General features: G+C 42.1%; 1 protein-coding gene across 3 annotated transcripts in view; it reads left to right on the top strand.

Moving 5' to 3' along the window:
* The window catches only part of CCDC198 (coiled-coil domain containing 198), a 28,433-nt gene extending 4,493 nt beyond the window's left edge, over positions 1-23,940 (top strand). The window contains exons 3-7 of one of the 3 annotated variants that reach the window (XR_003969567.1): positions 12,944-13,030; positions 14,625-14,726; positions 15,535-15,694; positions 21,184-21,363; positions 23,683-23,737. Coding sequence is in view for 2 of the 3 variants with exons in the window: in XM_030319195.1 (XP_030175055.1) it covers positions 12,944-13,030; positions 14,625-14,726; positions 15,535-15,694; positions 23,683-23,918 (585 nt within the window). In the remaining variant the exon portion in view is untranslated. Of the gene's footprint in view, positions 1-12,943; positions 13,031-14,624; positions 14,727-15,534; positions 15,695-21,183; positions 21,364-23,682 lie in introns of all 3 variants that reach the window. The other 2 variants (XM_030319197.1, XM_030319195.1) reach the window with 2 other exon arrangements.
* Positions 23,941-24,466: the final 526 nt, after the last annotated feature.

The raw sequence follows: 24,466 nt of genomic DNA, 5'->3' as shown, positions 1-24,466 counted from the left end.
CTTCAGGGAACAGCTTTGCCTTGGAACCTGAATGGCACAACTCTCTCTGTGTCTCCCCTGAGCTTTCCTTCATGCATTCTTTATTCTTCCTGCAGATCAACTTTCTTTGCTCCTCAAGATCACTTGGTGAAATATGGACAAACTTCAATTCCTGAATTTATATTTTTATAGTTCCAGTCAAATAGATTCGCCTGGCTCTTTAGGCTCCAATTTGAAATTCCTAGGAGAAAAATATCTTATTGATTCAGCTTTGTTCATGATTCTAGTTCTGTTCCAATAAGCTATGACCAGAGGATATGCTTATGCAGTAGAAATGTAGGCAGAGAAGCCCCACCCCCCCCCCCACCACCATAAATTCTGGAAGCAGCTCCCAGAGAAGAGGGAAATCACTGGGAACTTGGCAGACATTCCCAAAGATATCAACTATAATTATCTTCACAAATGAGGCTCAGCACATTCTCCACCACAAATGGGTTTTTGAGAGAATAATAAATGCTGGGTTCCCATGACATGCTAATTAATAGCCTAATGTCTGCCAAAGAAAATTCTAAAAGTATTTTTAATTATTAAACCAAATCTAATTGCATCCTAAATAATTTGAGTTGCACATTTGGCACTCTCCACTTCCTAGACATCTACTCCTCAAGTAAAGAGCAGGTCATGAACTAAAGTTCTCCAACTTGGAGCTGCTAAGTTCTGGGAGCCTCTGCCAGGGAACTCTGAATCCAACGTGCTCATCTTGTGTTGGAAGTTGATCACCACTGTCCCTCCTGGCCTGATTCACTTTCTCCTCTAACCATCTCTAGTCCAACCTAAGGTGGAGATGGTCAACTGCCCCCACCCCCAGGGCCCCAGGTAATGTGATTTCCTCAGATGACTCCCTCCCTCATCTCTCAAGATTTGCTTAAATCTTACCTTCCTAGAGGCTTATCATGATAACCTCTTGACAGTTGCAATCTTTACCCTGGCGATCCTGGGTCCCCTGATCCTCCGTGATCTTTTCTTTTCCCCAGAGTACCATCTAACACGCCAAGAAATTTACTTCTCTAATGTTCATTGTGTATTTTCTTCATCACCTCCCTGACAGTGCTAGAATATAGTCTTTCAGAGAGGCAGGGATTTTTGTCTGTTGTCTTCACTAATATATCTAAGTGTCTAGAACAGTACCTGGAACATAATAGGGCTCAATAAATATGAGTTGCATAAATGTTGAATGAATGAGGGCAAAGGGGAAAAGATGAGTATTAAGACTGCCGGGAAGAGACAAGGAAGCTGGTTCTGACCCAGACGGTTTCATTGTTTGTTATCAGTATTATATGATTTGCCACCAGTTTATTCCCTTTCCTTGTCTTTTCTCTTTGCCCATTTTCTATTATATGTTTCTTTGTGATATGTGTGTGTGTGTGTGTGTGTGTGTGTGTGTGTGTGTGTGTGTATATATATATATATATGCGCAGGTAATTGGCTGATATTACCTTATATGATTGTGGAGGCTGGCAAGGCAAGTCCAAAATCCACAGGGCAGGCCATCAGGGAGGTCAGGCTGCAAATGCAGGACATGAGCTTAAGCTGCTGTCCAAAAGTAGAATTTTCTCTTCTTCAGGGGAGCCTCAGCTTTACTTTTAAGACATTTCAACTGTCTGAATCAGGCCCACCCAGATTATCTAAAATAATCTTCCTTACTTAAAGTCAAATGATTATTGATCTTAATCACATCTCGAAAATAATTTCACAGCAACACCTAGATTAGTGTTTGAATAACTGGAGGCTGTAGCCGAGGCAAGTCCATGCTGACCATCAAAATACACTATGGGGGTTTTACCCTCCTATTATGAATAAGGTCTTCCCCCCACCCCATTTTCTTTTTTCTTTTCTTTTCCTTTCTTCTTCTTTTCTTTTCTTCTTTCTTTTCTTTTTTAGAGATGGGGGAGGGACTGAGAGAGAGGGAGAAAGAGAATCTCAAGCCAGCTACATGCTCACATGGAGCCCAACACAGGGCTCAATCTCATGACCTGAGATCATGACCTGAGCTGAAATCAAGAGTCAGATGCCCAACTGACTAAGCCACCCAGGCGCCCCTCTCCATTTAATTTTCTAAATGATTATTACTTGTGAATAAGAAAGCTTTTGAATTTTGCAGATTGAATTTTGTGTTCCACAACTTTATTGAAATGAATTCTAATTATCTATAGATTCTTTTAGATTTGCTATGTAGATGACATCTTCCATAAATAAGAATAGTTTTTTCTCTTTCCTCCCAATTCTTATTCCTTCTTTTGTTTTCTTGACTTTTGCTTTGGCTAGAGTTTTCCTCCGATATTGAATACCAGCAGTGACAATGGGCATCCTTCTCTTATCTATGACATTAATACATATGGTTCGAAAACTAAGTACATTTGCAATAGGGTTTTGATAGATGCTGGTCAGAGTCCCAAAAGGAATCAGATGCCATACTCAAATTAGAATAATTCAAGGAAATTTTCTTTATAAGTAACTGTTTATGAGGTTTGGATTAAGGGGACCACAAAGGATATTGCAATAACCACTAGTGGCCGCTGACGGATAACCATCTCTGAGCAAAGGGACTCAGAGTGAGACTCTTCTAGAACCTGGAAGGAGATAGTCAGGTAGAGGCAGGTGCTTTGAGAGAAACAGGAGGACACAACCAGCCCAACACGCCCTTGCAGGAAGGAAGCCAGGGGGAGAAATACACTGTTCTCTCTTCTCTCAGATCTCCTGCCAGGATGTCTCAGTGGCTAAACCCAGTGGGAAGCCTGAAGGCAGAAGAAACTGGTTACTCACAGGCAGAGAACAGGGGAGAGAAATGTGGCAAGTGGACCTAGAGAACCAAGTGGGAGCTATCTGGCACAACGCCATTTATTAAATTGTTGACATTCCCTTTATTCCTAGTGTGGTAAGAGTTTTTCTTCGGGCTCGGTGTGAAATTTTATTGATATTTCCCCCTTTATCTATTAAAATAATCATACGAATTTCCTTTTTAAACCAGCTGATACAATGTAGTACACTAACAAACTTTATGATGTTGAACCATGCTTATATTCCTGGCATAAATCCTGCTTGGCCACAAGATACATATACAAATACATGGCAGGATTGTCTATGCTTGAGCTTTTCACGTCTATTTTCATAAGAAAAAATTGTCCTATAATTTCCTATACTGTCTTTTATTAGTTTTGCTTCCAGGGTTGTAGTAGTTTTGTAAAATTCACTGATTATCTTTTTCTTTCTTCAGTTGTCTATAATATTTGATGTAACACAGTTATTATCTTAAAAGTTTGATGAAACAGGCCTGTGAAACCACCTTTAGCCGCCTGGACTTTTGGGGGAATGAGAAATTTTCCAACTAACTTAATTTCTTAGTTGTTTCAATTATCTTATTTCTTCCTGATTCAGTTTTGCTAATTTATATTTTTCCAGAGTATCATTAATTTATCCATTGAAGCTTTCAAATTTATTGTTATAAAGTCTTAGCTTCTTCATCTTCAACTTTTTTATGTTTATTTATTTATTTTTTTAATATATGAAATTTATTGTCAAATTGGTTTCCATACAACACCCAGTGCTCATCCCAAAAGGTGCCCTCCTCAATACCCATCACCCACCCTCCCCTCCCTCCCACCCCCCATCAACCCTCAGTTTGTTCTCAGTTTTTAAGAGTCTCTTATGCTTTGGCTCTCTCCCACTCTAACCTTTTTTTTTTTCCCTTCCCCTCCCCCATGGGTTTCTGTTGAGTTTCTCAGGATCCACATAAGAGTGAAAACATATGGTATCTGTCTTTCTCTGTATGGCTTACTTCACTTAGCATCACACTCTCCAGTTCCATCCACGTTGCTACAAAGGGCCATATTTCATTCTTTCTCATTGCCACGTAGTATTCCATTGTGTATATAAACCATAATTTCTTCAACGTTTATTTATTTTTGGGACAGAGAGAGGCAGAGCATGAACGGGGGAGGGGCAGAGAGAGAGGGAGACACAGAATCGGAAACAGGCTCCAGGCTCTGAGCCATCAGCCCAGAGCCCGACGCGGGGCTCGAACTCACGGACCGCGAGATCGTGACCTGGCTGAAGTCGGACGCTTAACCGACTGCGCCACCCAGGCGCCCCTAAACCATAATTTCTTTATCCATTCATCAGTTGATGGACATTTAGGCTCTTTCCACAATTTGGCTATTGTTGAGAGTGCTGCTATAAACATTAGGGTACAAGTGCCCCTGTGCATCAGTACTCCTGTATCCCTTGGATAAATTCCTAGCAGTGCTATTGCTGGGTCATAGGGTAGGTCTATTTTTAATTTTCTGAGGAACCTCCACACTGCTTTCCAGAGCGGCTGCACCAATTTGCATTCCCACCAACAGTGCAAGAGGGTTCCCGTTTCTCCACATCCTCTCCAGCATCTATAGTCTCCTGATTTGTTCATTTTGGCCACTCTGACTGGCGTGAGGTGATACCTGAGTGTGGTTTTGATTTGTATTTCCCTGATAAGGAGCGACGCTGAACATCTTTTCATGTGCCTGTTGGCCATCCGGATGTCTTCTTTAGATAAGTGTCTATTCATGTTTTCTGCCCATTTCTTCACTGGGTTATTTGTTTTTCGGGTGTGGAGTTTGGTGAGCTCTTTATAGATTTTGGATACTAGCCCTTTGTCCGATATGTCATTTGCAAATATCTTTTCCCATTCCGTTGGTTGCCTTTTAGTTTTGTTGGTTGTTTCCTTTGCTGTGCAGAAGCTTTTTATCTTCATAAGGTCCCAGTAATTCACTTTTGCTTTTAATTCCCTTGCCTTTGGGGATGTGTCGAGTAAGAGATTGCTACGGCTGAGGTCAGAGAGGTCTTTTCCTGCTTTCTCCTCTAGGGTTTTGATGGTTTCCTGTCTCACATTCAGGTCCTTTATCCATTTTGAGTTTATTTTTTTGAATGGTGTGAGAAAGTGGTCTTGTTTCAACCTTCTGCATGTTGCTATCCAGTTCTCCCAGCACCATTTGTTAAAGAGGCTGTCTTTTTTCCATTGGATGTTCTTTCCTGCTTTGTCAAAGATGAGTTGGCCATACGTTTGTGGGTCTAGTTCTGGGATTTCTATTCTATTCCATTGGTCTATGTGTCTGTTTTTGTGCCACTTCATCTTCAACTTCTAACAAACTTTTTCTGAGTATAGTTGACGCACAATGTAACATGAGTTTCATGGTGATTCCCCATCTCTACACTTAAGCTGTGTTCGCCCCAAGTGTAGCTACCATCAGTATAACTATACAATGTTATTATAACACTATTGACGATGTTCCCTAAGCTGTGCCTTTCATTCCTGTGACTTATTCGTTCCATAACTGGGAGCCTGTATCTCCCACTTCCCTTCACCCATTTCGCCCATTCCCTCCCCCTTTTTCCTCTGGCAACCACCAGTTTGTTCTCTGTACTTATAAGTCTATTTCTGCTTTTTGTTGATACACTTGTTTTGTTTTTTAGACTCCACATCTGAGTGAAATCATATGGTATTGTCTTTCTCAGTCTAATGTTATTTCACTTAACATTATACTCCCTAGGTCCATCCATGTTGTAGCAAATGGCAAGATTTCATCCTTTTTATGAATACGAAGATAATATTCTTCGTATTCAACTTTTTGGTAACGCTTGTAAAACTAATCTTCCAACTTACATTTTGATGCAGCTCTCTTAAACCAGGTAGAAAAGTAGAGAATAACTCAGCCTCTGATTTCAAGCTGTGATCTTTGCTCTAGTTTACCATCTTACATGGAGCATTTTTAGGTCCCCTTTAATTTGTAGAAATAACTCACAGCCATCAGGAGGCCTGAATGCCATATGGATCAGCTTCCTCTAAGTATGTATCTTTTTTTCTGGCCCATGGAGATATATATCTTGTATAAGGGCCAACCACATTTTTTTTTGTTTTTGGTTTTATGTTTTAATTTTCATTGCTAGATGTTTGGGACAAAGAAAGTTATTGAAATGTGGATTCGTTGCAATGCCTTGACCAGAAACTCTTCCTTGGGCTTATAATCTCTTACTCCAAGACTGTTCTGGACACCTTTACCTTCTTCCCAGAACCTTAAAGGGTATACATTCTTGAGTCATTGTGCCAAACAAATTTTGCAATTTCTTTGAGCTCCTGCCCATCTTTATCTTCCTGTTAGGACACAGAAGCAACCATCTCAGGTCAGTGCGTCACCAAGCTCAGTGACTTCTGCTTGATTTTTAATCTCCATTTCTGAATCTTTCAGCTGACATTTCACTTGATTTTCCTGACCATTTGTTTAATTTGAGAAGCCAAATAACCCAGAAACCTTTAGATAGATGACACATTTTTTTTATACCATAAGACTTAAAAAAAAAAAAAAGTGTCATTCTACCCTTCCAATTCTCCAGTAAGTCCTTCCCTTGTATTCTCTCAGATGATGAAGTGAGGCATCTTGCTTCCTAATCAGGGAAAAGGAACATTGATATGAACCCCAGAATTCTAGGGCAATTTCACTTGACTGGTTTCTTTAGAGAAGCCAATTTTCCAACAATATTTTCTGCATAGCTTCTCAGGCCAAGTGCAAATACTTAACGGAGGGATCCTACTTGTAATGTTCATTGCTGCCATCTAGTGCCCTTTGTGGAGGAATAGAGTGATTCTTAGTTTCTTTCCAAAGGTCAGGAAGAAAGCAATTGCCTAGAGAGGGTTCTTAAAGACACCTACTATTTAACCCTTATCGGAATTATGGGTTTAAATAAAATGAGTCTGAAAATAGAAGAATATAAATTTACACTTCCAAAGAAAAACCTGGCCCTAAGTATTTATGGATAAGTTATTTTAAATAGGTGAAAATATTTAAATAGCTGGTTTCTTCAGACTCACATTTTCAATAATGCTCCACACACAAATCCTTTGTGATCTACTCTGATGTAGCCCCTTTATTCACTTGAGGCAGTATGGAAGCCACTAGACCCCAACCTGGAAAATCATCAGAATCCCTTGGAGATACATTCCAAAGAAACAGTTGAGAAGCTGGACTTCATTGAAATTAAAACCTGCTCTGGGACACCTGGGTGGCTCAGTTTGTTGAGCATCTGACGTCAGCTCAGGTCATGATCTCTCAGTTTGTGAGTTCAAGCCCCACATTGGGCTCACTGCTGTCAGCATGGAACCCACTTTGGATCCTCTGTCCCCATCTCTGGGATCCTCCCCCACTTGTTCTCTCTCAAAAATAAATAAACATTAAAAAAAAATGTTCTGCTCTACAAAAGACAGTGTCAAGTGAATAAGAAGACAAGTGAGCATATGAAAATATGTTCAACGTCATGCGTCATCAGGAAAATACAAATTGAAACAACCATGAGATATCACCATACAGATATTAGAATCACAAAATCCAAACCACTGACGACACCAAAAGTTGGCAAGGATGTGGAGCAGCAGGAACTCTCACACACTGCTGGTGGAACGCAAAATGGCAGAGCCACTTTGGAAGTCAGTTTGGTGCTTTCTTATAAAACTAAACATACTCTTTCCATACAGTCTAGCAATCATGAGCTTTGGTATTTACCCAAATGAACTGAAAATTTATATCCACACAAAAGCCTGCACGTGGAGGTTTATGGTAGCTTTATTCATAATTTCCAAAATTTGGATATAACCAAGATGTCCTTCAGTAGATGAATGAATGAAGAAACCACGGCACATCCGTATGATGGAATATTATTCAGCACTAAAAAGAAATCAGCTCTCAAGCTATGAAAATACATGGACAAAACTTGAATGTGTGTTGCTAAGTGAAAAAGCCAATCTGAAAAGGCTGCATACTGTATGAGTCCAAGGATATTGACATTTCAGAAAAGGCAAAACAACAGAGGCTATAAAAAGATCAGTGGTTGCCAGGGGATAGGGAGAGGGAGGGAGGCATGAATGGGCAAAACGGGGATTTTTAGGGCGGTGAAACTATTCCGTAAGATACTACATTGGTAGATACACATGCCATTATACATTTGTGCAAACCCATAAAATGTACAACACCAGAGTGAACCCCCAAGTTAAACTATGGACTTTTAATGATAATGACATGTGAATGTAGGCTCATTAGTCATAACAGATGGTGAGGGATGTTGATAATGGAGGAGGTTGTACATATATGGGGATAGGGAGTATATGGGAATTCTCTGTACTTTCCACTCAGTTTTGCTATGAACCCTAAAAATTAAAGTTTATTATTTATATATTTATATAATATATATATTCATTCCCAGACCTGTTAAATTGCAATCCCCAGTGAACAGTCCAGGATTTTTTTTTTTTAATTCCAGGAGATTCTGATGATCAACCAGGTTTAGGAGCACATAGAAGAGGAGGGAGCTGGGGATTTGGAACTAGACAGACCTGAGTTTGAATTCTAGAGTTGCCACTTTCTTACTAGGCAACGTTGGACAAGTTATTAACCTCTCTATAATGGGTAATCATCATAATTACCCACAGTGTTCACAGGAGGATCGAACGAGCTGACATGGTGTGACCCTGGGTGTGATAGACACAGGGGCAGCTGTAAAGGCACATGGGCCTCATCACCAGGAAGAACCGGAACCTGAACCAAGTCCAGGGAGTGGAACAAACACTTCCTTGTTCTCTCCCCTTCATGCCCCAAATCCCCCTTCAGCCCTTGCTGATTCTTTTTCCCACAGGTACATGGATATCTCCCCTTGATCTCTGTTCCCCCCACGTTCTGATCTGATCAGCTGTTACTTCTTACACCAGCAGGTCCCATTTGCCCATCATCTTTATGTTCTGCAGAGAAGAGGGCCAGACAAACCTCTGTCTTACTAGTACTCATCACCTCTCATTACATTCTTGTGCAGTTGCTATGTTAAAAAATCTACTTTCTCACCTAAGGTGAGAGTGGAACAGAGAGCCACTTCCTACCACAAATGCAAATTGCCTGGCACATGTCTAACCTAAAGATGAGTTCTTTCCCTTTGTCTCTCCTCCCCATCTCCAAATCCTTCCCCTTGTCTTCTTCCTTGCCCGGTGAGCTTTGGGTTGCTCCAGCAGAAAGGAATGCAGGATGTTTCCCCTAGAACAGCTCAGGCCCAGGCCCAGAGACCAGGAAGTTGTTCTCCAGGGAAGTAGCTGGAGGTACAGGTCATGCTTCTCACGAGTGCTGGCTGCTCAGCATCCATTTCCCTGTCTCCCCCTTCTCTTTTTTCACTCTGATCACCTTGAAAGCCAAGCTGGCTTCCAGGTCTACCCCTTAATAATGCAACAAATCAGACTAAAAGGAAAAATAACTTCAGAATAAATTATCATTTGCCTATATTGTTGGACTAAGGTGGGAGTAGTGCTCACACTGTTTGTCTCAGTGTGGCGTCTTCCTCTTGAGCCATCTCTTCTCCGTGTCCTTGGCCACCTCATCCCCATCTACCAGCTTGTTAGTATTAGAGCTCCTCAAGTCTTGAGTCCTTGGCTCTGCTCTTCTCACTCTTACCCTCCTCCATGACTATGGCTCCAGTTATTCTCTACCCAGGGATAATTCCTGAACATGCATCTCCAGAACAGATGTCTCCTCTGAGTTCCATGCCTGTATATCTCATTATCTACTCAACACATACACTGGTACGCCTCAAACTGAATTTGTATCCTCCTGTTATATGCCATTCACACCTGGCCTTCCCCTAGGATTCCAATCTCACTGAATGATAACGCTATCCATCCCTTTGGATGCCATTTGGACTCTTCTCTCTCCCTCACCAACTAGAACAAATCTTGTTTGGTCAGTTTTAAATATTTGTGGAGCCCATCGATTTCCCTCCATGAACCCCCAACCCATTTCTGTGGTCCTCTTCAATGCTGTCCCCACATCTGTGACTTCTCTTCTCTAGTTTTCACACTGCAGCTAGAGTAATCATTTTTTAAAAAGCAAATGTAATCACACCACTACTTTGCTTCATACATGTCAATGACTGCCCACTGCTCTTAAGAAAACCAACATCTTACTTGACACATCTCCAAAGGCAGGGGAATTAAAAGCAAAAATGAACTATTGGGACGTCATGAAGATAAAAAGCTTCTGCACTGCAAAGGAAACAATCGACAAAACTAAAAGGCAACTGACGGAATGGGGAAAGATATTTGCAAATGGCATATGGGACAAAGGGCTAGTATCCAAAATCTATAAAGAACTCAGCAAACTCCATACCCGAAAAACAAATAACCCAGTGAAGAAATGGGAAGAAGACATGAATAGACACTTCTCTAAAGAAGACATCCAGATGGCCAACAGGCACATGAAAAGATGCTCAATGTCACTCCTCATCAGGGAAATACAAATCAAAACCACACTCAGATATCACCTCACACCAGCCAGAGTGGCTAAAATGAACAAATCAGGAGACTATAGATGCTGGAGGGGATGTGGAGAAACGGGAACCCTCTTGCATTGTTGGTGGGAATGCAAACTGGTGCAGCTACTCTGGAAAACAGTGTGGAGGTTCCTCAAAAAATTAAAAATAGATCTACCCTATGACCCAGCAATAGCACTGCTAGGAATTTACCCGAGGGATATAGGAGTGCTGATGCATAGGAGCACTTGTACCACAATGTTTATAGCAGCACTTTCAACAATAGCCAAATTATGGAAAGAGCCTAAATGTCCATCAACTGATGAACAGATAAAGAAGTTGTGGTTTAGATATGCAATAGAATACTACTTGACAATGAGAAAGAATAAAATGTGGCCTTTTGTAGCAACGTGGATGGAACTGGAGAGTGTTGTGCTAAGTGAAATAAGTCAGGCAGAGAAAGACAGATACCATATGTTTTCACTCTTATGTGGATCCTGAGAAACTTAACAGAAGACAATGGGGGAAGGGAAGGGGGAAAAAAAAGTTACAGAGAGGGAAGCAAACCATAAGAGACTCTTAAAAACTAAGGATAAACTGAGGGTTGATGGGGGGTAGGAGGGAGGAGAAAGTGGGTGATGGGCATTGAGAAGGGCACCTGTTGGGATGAGCACTGTGTGTTATATGGAAACCAATTTGACAATAAATTTCATATTAAAAAAAAGAAAGCTATTTAAGTAGTGAAGTTTATAGTACACCAACCGAATGGATAAAAATCTACATCATTTATAAATACCAAAGAAGAAGAAGAAGAAGAAGAAGAAGAAGAAGAAGAAGAAGAAGAAGACGACGACCAACATCTTTAGAATGCCCTATCAGGACCTACAAAACTTGGCCCCTGCCTACCTCTCCAGCCTCATTTGAGCCATTCCCCCCCGCCCCCCGACTCTGAACAGCAGTCAACTGACTTCTTGCAATTTCCTCAACAGATCATACACTCTTACCTCAGGGTTATCGTTTATGTTGTTCTCCCCACCTAGAACACCTTAGTTCCCTAAAATTTCCTAAGTGTCCAACTTCTGCTGAAAAATTCATCTTCAGGAAACTTTCTTGGACTGCCTCCTTACTCCTCTCCCCCTTGTATTAATTTTCTAGGGCTGCTGTAACAAAGTACAACAAATTGTGGGGCTTTAAATAATAGAAATGTATTATCTCACAATTCTGGATGTTAGAAGTCCAAGATCAAGGTGTTTTAAGGGTTGGTTCCTTCTGGGAGCTGAGAGGAAGAATCTGTTCCATGGCTCTCTCTTAACTTCTGGTGGTTTCCTGGCAATCTTTGTCACTCCTTGGCTTTTAGGAGTATCATCCCTATCTCTACCTTCACAGGTGTTCTCCCTGTGTGCATGTGGGTGTGCAACCAAATTTCCCTCTTGTAATGAGGACACCAGACATGTTGGATTAAGGGTCACCCTGCTCCTGTGACCTCATCTTAACTAATTATATCTGCAAGGACCCTATTTCCAAATAACATCACATTCTGACATATTGGGGGTTAAGACCTCAACATACAAACTGGGGTAGAGGGCACAATTCAACTCATAACAACTTCCGTTTCCAAGGTGGAGTCCTCTGGTTACATATTGTCATGGTTCTGCCCTGTAGACCTTTTCTACAAAGTACAGATCGCAGTTTGTAATTATCAATGAATAATCACACAAGCAAAATGTGTTTGTTCCCCCCATAGATTGTGAGCTCCGTAGGGACCATATTGCTTTTGTTGACCATTGCACCCCCATGCCTGGTACGCACTAGTTGTTCAGTATGTACTCACTGAGTAAACACATAAATTCTACAGCCTTCCAGGTCCCTGCCTGCATGTCAGTGTGGAGAGACCCACCTTTTGTCTCCTAGGCCTGCTCAGTCATTTCCCAATGTTCCAACTTCCAGAGCATTAAGTCATCGAGGCAAATAGGGTTGAAGGCAGATCCGTTGGTTCATCAGTTGCTTCCCAGTCTTAGTGATCCCTTGAAACTCCAATGTGATCTTCCCCATAAAGACAATCCCCTGCTAAGAAAAAAGAAAAAAAAGTGTCCAAGATTTGTAAGCCCATTGCACTTTCATGTAAATGTGCCTCAGGAGCACCAGTGATTATTATTGAGGAGGCTGAGGGAGGTTCTCTGGAGATCTTAAAAATAGGTTACTTCCCTAAGGACTGAAAGAGTTCAGCTGGGCAGTTAAGGAATGAATAAAAGAAATTCCTGGTGCCTCTTTCATTGTTAATACTCTAAGACCCTTGTTGTTTGATAACTTTGGACTTGCTCCCTCGATGCACACAGAAAAGGACTCTTAGTCTTTTAACTCCCTGACAAATATTCAGATCAATAAGTCACTGGCGTCGGTGAAAGAGAATAAAGAACCCAGATGAGTTGAAAACTCTTGCACAGATACAACTGTAATCCTGTTGAAATCGCCTTCCCTGTGTGCTCTCAGGAATAAGTGCTGCTTTTGCAAAGTGGTAAGATAGTTTAATGTCTGGCTTTTATGTTTCATCATCTCATGGCATGAGGAATGCTGAATACTCTAAATGTTGGACTTCTAGAAGCTTGAACCCATTGACCTGCCACAAGTAATTACTTCTGAAAGGCTCCTGAGCCAGCAAGAAGCCAGAACAACTCACAGAGCAAAGGTAAACGCAACGCTAACTGGAGGGGGTGAGTAACGGCGGGGGGGGGGGGGGGGGGGGGGAGGGGCAGGGATGGCCTGTCCTTTCATTTACTCCCTGCAAGAAGACCTCAAAGACAAATCAAACTATTAAGTCATTCAGAGTCAAGACTTCCAAAGCTATCCATTATCTCCCAGGCCTGCCTCCAACTGGCAAAGACTCTTGTCTGTGAGGTAAACTCTGGGCCCTTCTCCACTTCCTGGTGAAAACAGGAAGATGTAGATAAGAGAGAGGAATTTTTCTTGGACACTGCTAATTCTAGAAGTGTTCACATTTATGAAAAATCTAGTATGACTCTCCTTTTATTCGTCCCCTCAAGTTAAAGCTTTCCCTTCATTCTCAGTCTTTTGGTGGAAATCCTATCTACAAGGTGTCCCTAACTTATTTACCACAACCTCACCAAAAAACGAATCCTTGGAAAATGTCTTCTTTTTTTTTTTAATTTTTTTTTTAACGTTTATTTATTTTTGAGACAGAGAGAGACAGAGCATGAACAGGGGAGGGTCAGAGAGAGGGAGACACAGAATCTGAAACAGGCTCCAGGCTCTGAGCTGTCAGCACAGAGCCTGATGCGGGGCTCGAACTCACAGACTGTGGGATCATGACCTGAGCCGAAGTCGGCCGCTTAACCGACTGAGCCACCCAGGCGCCCCTTGGAAAATGTCTTCTAAAGAGCTTTTCCTTCTATAAGTTTGTCACTTTCTGCTGAGACAGCTCCCCTCGTGTAGACATGAAAACTGTGAGGTAGTAGATTTTCAACCCTTTCCACTCCTGATTCATTGTCAAGCCAGCAAGGTACTGCTGCACAGCTAGCTGATGTGGTCAAAGATGCCCAGGTGCATTTAGACCCTCAAGGTCATGTTTGTGCTGCTGACAGCACTGTAGAGATGGCCCCCTCGTGAGGCTCGCTACAGCCAACATAGTCACTGTCCACAGGGCAGCGTAAAAGATAGCACGGAGCACATCTGGCTCCCTTTCCTGGCCACAGCAAGGAATGAACAAGGGTGTATTCACCCCTGGTTGCCCTCAGTAACTGCACTGTCCCACTGGGGTTTACGATGCACCACGGGAGATCACCAAAGTCACAAATGATCAACTTCCTAATATTCCAGGGCTTACGATGGTATATGAGGGTACAGTCTATGGAAATGCGTTCCACTTAGCCATTTGGTGGCTCCCCTCTAATTTCACGTCCAGACAATTAGTCAACAGCAGAAGAGGCATTTTGAAGAAAGAGGCCAGTTTTATCAAACCAGAACACGTTTCTGGGGAGATAGGAATAAGTGAGATGTGGAAAGATATTTCCATTTCAGATTTGCAAAACTCTACAGGAAGCTTAAAAACTGTATTAGACACAGAGCAAAGCTTTAGTCACTGAGGGCCACCCGGAAAGGACTCAGTGAAGAACTACAATGATCCCCCTTTGACATAATAAGAGATCTCTATGGATTATAACTGATGACTAAGATCTCGCTCTGTTCCAAAAAGAATTGCAAGTTGTGGATTGCAGAGTCCGTAACAAATTGCCCAGTTGTAATGAGTGCGGCATCTTTCACAGCAGGAACTGGAAAAGACAATGCCAACTCCAGGATACATTCCCGGGAAAAGACAATATTTACATAAGATGAGAATGTTGGAAATGAACCGGAACAGACAAGAGGTAAGTATGAGGAGAGAGAAGAAGAGTGCCATATTTAGCACATTTACTCCACATAATCACTGCCCTCGCACATGAATGTAGTTTAGCATTCATCCCCAGTCTTTACTTAGCATTTTAAATTTGGTCATTGGCACCGAAGCTTCCACTACTGGAGCTGGGAAGAATCAGCAAGATCCCTTCTGCTACCGACTGTTGAGTCTTTTCTCTGTTTTCAGTCACAAGGACATATCTGTGCCCCAAGTCTGTTTTTTTCTTCCTTTCCTATATATTTTTTTTCATAAATTGCTCCTATGATGTTCTGGCTCCAGCAGGAAAATGAGGTTAGATCATTTTTCTTGATTTAGTAAAATAGAGGGGGAGGTGAGTTGGTCTTTATTTTGATACCTAGGCATCCCTCCATAATTCACACCATAGAATTATCTTACCAGAATGATCTCTTAGAACACACCCTTTTACAGTAATGTCTCCTGTAAGTGTCATATTCCAAATTCCTTACTCGAGTGTTTAAGCCTAAAGTCACTGTCTTCTGCAATTCTAAATACATCACTTGCCTGCCAACAAATGTTTTTACAAAGCTCCTCTTAAACCATAGCTTTTTGAGACTGTGGGCATATATTCTCCCCTTTCCTAATGAGCCTGTCCTATGCAAAGAGAAAGCTTCCATACCATCTAATAGGAAAAAAAAGTGTGTTCTGATTAGGGGACCACAGTTAAGCACTCAACTTGCAAAGTGACTGATCTGTTGACCTGTTCTGGTGACAGTAGCTCAGGGGGAGAACACTAATCGATTACAGTGGATCATTTTCAGGCCCAAGCAGAGTTGAAAAAAAGTCTTCACAGGGAGGCAAGGATTAATAAGCAAAAACCGAGGGACCATAAAGCCAAGAAAATCCTTCAAAGCATCCCAAGAAATGATGACAGGGACCTTCCAACCTTTTTGCCAGATGAAACCTTGAACAGAAGTCCAGGTGAGTCATGACTTTTTTTTTTTTTTTAGCAAAATAAAATATTTCCAGTGTTTTTACGAACTATAGAAATGATCCCTGATAGTCTTTTTTCCAGTGTTTTTTTTTTTAATTTTTTTTAACATTTATTTATTTTTGAGACAGAGAGAGACAGAGCATGAACGGGGGAGGGGCAGAGAGAGAGGGAGACACAGAATCGGAAACAGGCTCCAGGCTCCGAGCCATCAGCCCAGAGCCTGACGCGGGGCTCGAACTCACGGACCGCGAGATCGTGACCTGAGCCGAAGTCGGACGCTTAACCGACTGAGCCACCCAGGCGCCCCTTTTTTCCCGTGTTCTTAAAGCTTCATCAAATAAACTTCCAGGGAGGGGCTGGGTATATATATAGCAAGTAGCCTTGGGTTTCTGCTGATATGTGCTTCCTAGAATGTAGTGATCACACGATCACGTGATTTGGGGTGGCTGGGAGGAAAAGACAGAAGCTTCAGAACTGCAGTAAGATGTCTCTTTTTAGAGGCTAACTGTGCTTTACAGGCATCCTTGCAATCCTTGCTCCAACCTTGGGAGGGAAAAGGCAAAAGAGCCTCATCTTGTGATTAAAGAGAATGGACCACGTGGCCATATGCAGACACCCTCCCCCACCCCACTCTTCCCCCTGCAGCCCTCCCAGGCTCATTCAGAATGTCTAAAACTGAAGCCACCATCACTGCTCACCCCAGGCTTGCTCCGGGGGCATCTGCTGTCTCAGTGGGTGAAACCTCCCTCCACACTCTGGGCCACTCGAGCCAGAGACCTGGGGTCTTTCCAGCCCTTCAGCTCCCACTCCCAGCAGCTGGTCAGTCACAAAGTCCTGTCGATGTCACCTGGCACCAAACTCTTACCTCTCTCACATTCCCAAGGCCACCCTTAGGTCATGTGTCACACCAGCCTCCTGACTGTGTTCCTCCCCCAAGTCTTCCCCTTCTTCCATTCACCCCGCTACCCTGATGCTTCTCTGTATGGTCCTCAGGCAACCAGCACCGGCATCACCCGGGGAGTTGTTGGGCCCCAGCCAGAGTGACCAAATCAGAAAATGTAGGGGCGGAGGCCAGCAGTCTGGGTTTTTTTTTTTTTTTTTTTAAAGTTCTATACAACTATTTTTTTTTTAATTTTTTTTTTCATTGTTTATTTATTTTTGGGACAGAGAGAGACAGAGCATGAACGGGGGAGGGGCAGAGAGAGAGGGAGACACAGAATCGGAAACAGGCTCCAGGCTCTGAGCCATCAGCCCAGAGCCCGACGCGGGGCTCGAACTCACGGACCGCGAGATCGTGACCTGGCTGAAGTCGGACGCTTAACCGACTGCGCCACCCAGGCGCCCCCAGTCTGGGTTTTTAACCCCACCCTAGGTGATTCTGATACTCCTAAGGTTTAAGACCCGCTGCTTTACTTGGTAATCAAAGTATTAGCCACAGACCAGCAACATCTGCATCACCCGGGAGTTTATTAGAAATGCAGAGCCCCAGGCCCCACTCTGGACCTACCGAATCAGGATGTGCATTTTATCAAGATTCCAAGGTGATTCTCATGCACAATAAAATTTTAGAAGCGCCACACCAATAGCAAAGTAATCTTATCAAATGCACATCTGACCATATCATTCTCTTGCTTAAAAAAAAAAAAAAAATCCTCAGTGAAAATCCATCAGCCTGAAGACAAAGGAAAAAAAAATCCGTCAGCCTGAGGACAAAGACTTAACCCTTCACCCTGGCACTCTAAGACTTCAAGATCTACTTGCTGCCTACCTTTCTGGCTTTCTCTGCTGCCATTCTTGGGCCCAACTTTGCTTCCAGCCAGGCCAGACCGCTCAGTGATTTCCAACAGATAACCGTGTTCGTAGTCTCTGTGCTGTGTTGTCCCACCAATTAGAATCCCGTTAAGTTTGCCTGTCCATAGTCCCCCAGGGCAAACCCACCCTTTGAATATATAATATTTTCCACATAGCAAGACTGACCACTGAGAGATCTACAGAAATGCTGGCCATGTCTCTGGAGGTCCTGAGCTTCTCGGATGCAAAGTTGCCAGCTGAAAGAGACACTGCTCCTGCTCAAAGGAATAGGATGCTTAATCAATAAGTTCATTAAATAAGAAAAGGCTAAATAATTGAAAATCTCCTTGGGGAATCTATTTAACCTATACTCCCAGTGCCAGAATGAAATATGCTATGTAGGCACATAGGTAAACAACTGCGACAATTTAAAAAACATTGACCAAACAATCCAAAAAAGCGTCTCAGCTAAAGTTAGATACTTAGAGTCATGGCTTGAGGGCAAGCCAAGAAAAACCAACATTGGTAAAATCTTTGGAAGATGTCCCAGATCTGGAGGGGTCCAGGAAGGACTGTGGAGAAGAGGGGTTCTCTGCATTCTGCTGCTTTTTAAAGCGGATTCATTTTGTTCTAATTAAGGTTTGTTGAGTGCTTACCATGAACCAGACACTGTCCTCGACGTGCAACATGAATTATTGCTCTCAATCCTCACGCAGCCTGTATAGAAGGAGTTACTATTCAGCCTCATTAGACAGAGCCAGGATTCCAGGCCAGGTCTTTGTCCCTCCAGAAAGTTCACTCCACCCACCCCCAGCCCCTCATATATCTTCAAGGGGACTCCAGGGACTTGGAGCTCTGTCCAGGACAACCTTGGCAAAGCCTACAAATGTAAGAGTGTCACTTTTCAACCTTATCTTTCAAGAGCAGGCTGCCCGTCTGCAAAGCCTACAGATTTCACCACCATACTAGGCACATGCGTGAGCTGTGATTCCTTTTTACTTATTCCCAGGGAGCATCTTTGCTTTCTCTGTCTTCTGAAAGCACTTCATCTGCTTTCTCTTAAAAGGGAAGCAAAGTCAAGATCACAGATTTACAGGAGCTTTCTGAATGCTAGTCCAGTTCAGGTAATTAAGATCCTGCTGTACCCATCTCCTCTCATTTAATGCTGTATTTGCCCCTTCATGTTCCCTCTTTGGGAAGGTGGGATGAGAGTTTTAGGTCTCTTATAGGATAAAGTTCTGTCTTTGTTTTCTGCTGCCCGTTTAAAATAAAAATTTACAGGGGTCCTTCAGTGGCTCTGTCGGTTAAGCATCCAACTCTTGGTTTTGCCTCAGGTCATGATCTCACAGTTTGTGGGTTCGAGCCCCGCGTCAGGCTCTGTGCTGACAGTGCTGAAGCCCGCCTGAGATTCTTTCTCTCTCCTCTCTTTCTGCCCTGACCCTTGTGCTTTCTCTCTCTCTCTCTCTAAATAAATAAACTTAAAAAAAATAAAATTTTACATATATTTTACATTTACATACTTTAAATACATTATATATTTACATAATGAATGACATATGCCGTAATTATATAATAATTACATATAACTTATACAAAAATTACTTATAACTCATATGATGGCCCACTTGTTCATAACTTACACAAAGTGAACACTGCTTTCTGAGTGCACAATTTTATGACTTTTACCATGTTTATGTGGCTCCTGCCCTTTCCAGAAGCCATGATATAGTATAGTAGGTAGAAAAAGCAGTGAACCTGAGGGCTGCCTGGGTGACTCAGTCAGTTAAACATCAGACTCTTGATTTAGGCTCAGGTCATGATCTCATGGTTTGTGAGATCCAGCCCCATGTCAGGCTGTTTGCCGACACTACAGAGCCTGCTTGGGATTCTGTCTCTCCCTCTCTCTCTGCCCCTCCCCTGCTCTCTCTCTCAAAATAAATAAACATTTTTAAAAAAAAAATAAAGAAAAGGCAGTGAACTTGAAATCAAAGTTCTTTATTTGAGCCCCCAAAAATATGTTTCTAAATGTAAACTCCATGGGAACAGGGGCTTCTTTTTGTCTCTAGAACGCAGTACCCAGTAGGCTCTCAATAAATATTGGCTATATTTATATAGCTATATAGCTTTATTCTGTATATATAGAGAGAGAGATTATTGCTCAACTGCAATTATTTAACCTCTTTGCACCTCAGTTTTCACGTCTGTAAAATAGGAATAAGGTCTTGTCTACCACATAGGGTTTATGTCAAAATTAATCCAATATGTGTAAAAGCATATATGCAATGTAAAGTGCCAAACACATGCATGAGAATACAGACAACTGAAGAAAGATGGAACTGATGTCTCATAGTGAAAATAACTGTATGCTTAAGGGGAAGTATCACCTTAAATATATTATTGTCACCGTCTCAATTCTGGTCTTATCTGGCCATCTGCTCTATTATCTACTTAGTATTTTTCTTTAAAGTATCCTGGGGGTGGGTGTTTTATTATTTTTTTTAATTTATTTTTGAGAGAGAGAGACAGAGTGCGAGCAGGGGAGGGGCAGGGAGAGTGGGAGACACGAAATCCGAAGCAGATTCCAGGCTCTGAGCTGTCGGCACAGAATGCGATGCAGGGCTCGAACCCATGAACCGCAAGGTCATGACTTAAGCTGAAGTTGGACGCTTAGCCAACTGAGCCAACAAGGCACCCGGTGTGTTTTTTAAATTTAGCCTGTGAATGAAATAGCTGTGAAATTATGGATTTGATATAATGGTGATGCATTTTGCTAAGACATATATATATATTATAAAATGCATAACCATCAAACTTTTTTAAGGTTTATTTATTTTTGAGAGAGTACGTGAAAACAGGAGAGGGACAGAGAGAGAGGGAGACAGGGGATCTGAAGTGGGCTCTGAGCTGACAGCAGAGAGCCTGATGCAGGGCTCGAACTCGCAAACCATGAGACCATGACCTGAGCCAAAGTTGTATGCTTAACTGACTGGGCCACCTGTGTACCCCACCATCAAATATTTTTGATGCTTTATATAATCCTCTTACTGTGGAAAAATCACTCCCTTTTCGCCCCAATGACCTCTGTTGCTTTCCTCTCTTCCCAAATTAATTTTGAAGTTGGATACACTTTTTCCTCTGCTCTGCTCAACCAAAACCCATTTAGGTTTTTAAACATCGTATTTTTCTTTTCTTTTTTGTTAAGTCCAGCAACGCCGGAGAATCAAGCAGGGATTTATAAAAATCTAACAAGTAAAAAGAATCCGGCTCAGAAGTTCTCAAACTTTAATGCTATGTACACAGAACTATGTATATAATAATTTATGAATGATTTAAGAGATTTTCAAGGATAAACTTGAACATGTGAATTTGGCCTCACACTCTACTTTAGGCCTGCATTATCATAACATCAAGAGTGGTGTGGGACTTGAGCTATTATTAATATTGCATTAGATTCCACCATTAACAAACATTCTCTTCCTGTTCCAAAGTTCCTGCCTCTAGTCAGCAGAAAATCTCTGTTCCCAGTCTCAATGGTGCCTCTAGCAGTGCTTGGCTCATTTGCAGAGCAGAGATGATTACACCCCCTGGCCCCAATGAATGAAATCTTCCCCAGGTCCCAGTTACCAGTACTTCTCACCACCCAACATTCTCTGATTGGCTTACTTGTTCACTCATCTATTCACAGACCCGCTTCCTGGCTTTGGTGCCTATGCAATAGTCCAGACAACAAACAAACAATGACAGTACATCCGGGAGACCTCACAACCTGAAAGTCAGAAGGTTTCCATGAGGAACTGATATTTGAGCTGAGACAGGAAGTAGCTGGACAAAGGGGACAGGAATCCATATCTGTGTGAGGACCAAGGTGCTGGAACATTCAGAACTGTTCATGATTATAGCACGCGCAAAAGCTCTCGACTGGGAAGAGAGATTCAGGTAGTGATCGGTGATGGCTCTGAGGCATAGGCAGGGCCCAGAGCACCAAGGTCTTGCAAGTTGTGTCAAATAGGGACTTTGAACTTGAGCTTAAGATCCACAGGAAGGCATTGAAAGGTCAGGGGAGCCACACAAGCAGGCTTACATTTTCAAGCATCATTCTGTCTACCCTGTGGAGGATGCATGGGAAGAGAGTGCAAGCGGATGTGGGGAGACAAGTGATAAGGACATAGCAGAAATGCAAGTGAGAGATGGTGATTGGACCAGGAAAGTAGGGTAACAGGAGAAAAGGAGCTGAATGTGAGATATTCAGGAGATACGAGGGGCAGAACCTGGTGGTGAATCAGATGTGCGTGTGTGGAGAGAGCAAGAAGGCCAGGAGGATTCTTGGGTTTCTCTTGAAGAACTGGGCAGACGATGGGGGAAAACTGGGGCCATTTGCTGGATTAGGGTAACTGGGAGAAAAAGTGAGTTTGGAAGAGAAAGAGAAGGTGAGTCTGACATGTTGCCAGGAGACATAAAAATCGAGGCATCCAGTTGTAGCTCAGGAGAGAGATTGGGGCCAAAGACATAATTTAACTGTCATTTTCTGTCACTACTATATGTATAGGCAATAACAATAATTATAATAACATTCAAGGGGGGATCAGGGTAGTCCCTTACTGAGGCAGAAAGGAAACTAATGACTCACAAAGCACAAATCCTCACACTGAGATGCTTGATTTTCTCATATAACAGTTCGTAACATCAGTTATCAAGGGCTTAAATGAAATATGCCATAAGGTTTGAGAAACAATTATCCTTAAGATGAAATCCAAAAGTTATGGCTGGTTCAACTAGATGGAGGGGACATTCTGGGTTTTGACCTAGGATGATTTTCCTAGCTCAGAAGTGGCCACTGCTTTGGTTTACTTAAAAGCCTCCTTCCTTGAATAAAGCCCCTGTTGTTCTGAAATGCACTTTAAAAGGGTAGAGCTTAAATAAAAATCTATGTACATATGTACGTAAAATCCTATACCAAATAAATTAAATATGTTCTAAAAAGTATAGAAAGTGAAATGAAATGCATGACCCTTTGAGCTCCCTAGTTCTATAGGTCTGGGGCACAGCCCAAGCATTTGTGTTTCTAAAAGACTCCATAGGTGACTCTAATATGAGGTGAGAGTGGATGTCAAGGTCAGAAAGTGTATATCATGTGCCTGGCACATAGTAGATGTTCAATAAGTAGCACAAGGCAACAATGCCTGTGCAATACTCTTGCCAAAAATGTGTAACCTTAATTTAATCACAAGGAAATGTATAAACCCAAATTTAGGGCCATTCTACAAAACATTTGATCTGGATTCTTTAAAATGCCACTGTTGGGGAAAAGAAGAAGACAATGAAGGGGGGATGGAGGAAGAGGAAGGGGAGGATCAAGACTGAGAATGAGGGAGAGAGAGGAGGAGGAGGAGGAGAGAAGGAGGGAGGAGACAGAGAAAAAGGAAAAGAAACAAAAAGGGAAGTGTCTTGAATTAAAGAGACAAGAAAATAAAATGCAATACATAATCCTAGATTGGATCCTGGATCTAAAAAAATAAAACACAAACACACAAACAAGAAGCAATTATAAAGACCATTACTGGGACAACCATGAATATTAGAATGTAGACCATATATTAGAAAACAATAATATATCAATGTTAAATTTCCTAAGTAATTTCCTAATAGTTATATTGCAGCTATGTAGGAAAAGTGCCCTTGCTGTGAGATTTGTGGTGATGTATTTGGGGGGATGTAATTGCAACTAATTCTCAAATAGCTCAGCTGAAAACGTGTACATATGTTCATGCATGTGTATAAAATGAAAGCAATATTGTGACAAAACGTTATCAATGAGTTGGGGCATATAAGAAGGTATTATATTATTCTTGTGACTTTCAGAAGATTAAAAAAAAGTTTTTTGAGAGAGAGCGCATGAGCCAGAGAAAGGGGCAAGAAGGGGTGGTGAGAAAGAGAGAGAGAAAGAGAATCCCAAGCAAGCTCCATGGCCAGCACGGAGCCTGATGTGGGGCTCAAGCTCATGACCATGAAATCATGACCTGAGCTGAAATCAAGAGTTGGACACTCAACTAACCCAAGCTCTCCCAAATATATATATTTATAAGAACATCAAGCAAATTATTATGTGTTCATAAAAATCTAGGCACTTAATAAACAAATAAATCATTGTTGGGGGAAAATTCAATGAACTTTAAATTTTCTGTAGGAAATTCACAGAATGAAGATTTGGGGGAACATCAAGCAAGGAATGACTGTCGTCCCCGGAAAATTGGCAAAATGGAAATGTGGCTCCGTGAACAAGAGGCCCGGGGACAGCTTCTCTGGGACAGTTCTAGTTCTGACTCAGATGAGTTAAGGAAAAGCGAGAAGAAACCACAAGCACTGGTCAGGACCAGGACAGAGAGAATCCCACTTTTTGACGAGTTTTTTGATCGAGAATAAAAATGCTATTCACTGACCTAGACATTGTGTGCATTGTAAGTTCGCTTTCCTGTAAAAATTCTTCAGGTTGGTTATATGAATTATTTGGAGGAAACCAATCACTATCTCTTCATTTGGAGTCTTACGGTCAACAGATTTGTCATGTATCATTAACTATGCTGCATAACAGCCTCAAAACTTAGGGCATTTGATTGTCCCTCTTTTCTGTGTCTTGCTGGGCTCAGCTAGGTGGTTCTTCTGCTGGCCTCTTGTGGGATCTTTGATGTAGCTGAAGTCAGAAGGCAGCTGGACTGGAGTCATCTGGATGTTCAACCAGGGCTGTGAAGCAGTGGGACCCCACCCCTACCCCATGTAGTCTTAGAGCCTCTTTATGTGGTTGCTCTGAGTGGTGTCTCCATCAGGGTAGTGAATTTACTTTTATATGAGCACAGGACTCCCCACGGCAAACGTTCCAAGAGGAGGAAGCAGACCTGCCCAGCCTCTTAAAGCCTCAGAGTGGAATGGGCTCCCCATCACTCTTACCACATCCTATTGGTTAAAGCAAGTCA

The sequence above is a fragment of the Lynx canadensis genome, chromosome B3 (assembly GCF_007474595.2).
Source record: "Lynx canadensis isolate LIC74 chromosome B3, mLynCan4.pri.v2, whole genome shotgun sequence".
Taxonomy (NCBI): domain Eukaryota; kingdom Metazoa; phylum Chordata; class Mammalia; order Carnivora; family Felidae; genus Lynx; species Lynx canadensis.
This window is presented reverse-complemented; position numbering and strand designations above follow the sequence as displayed.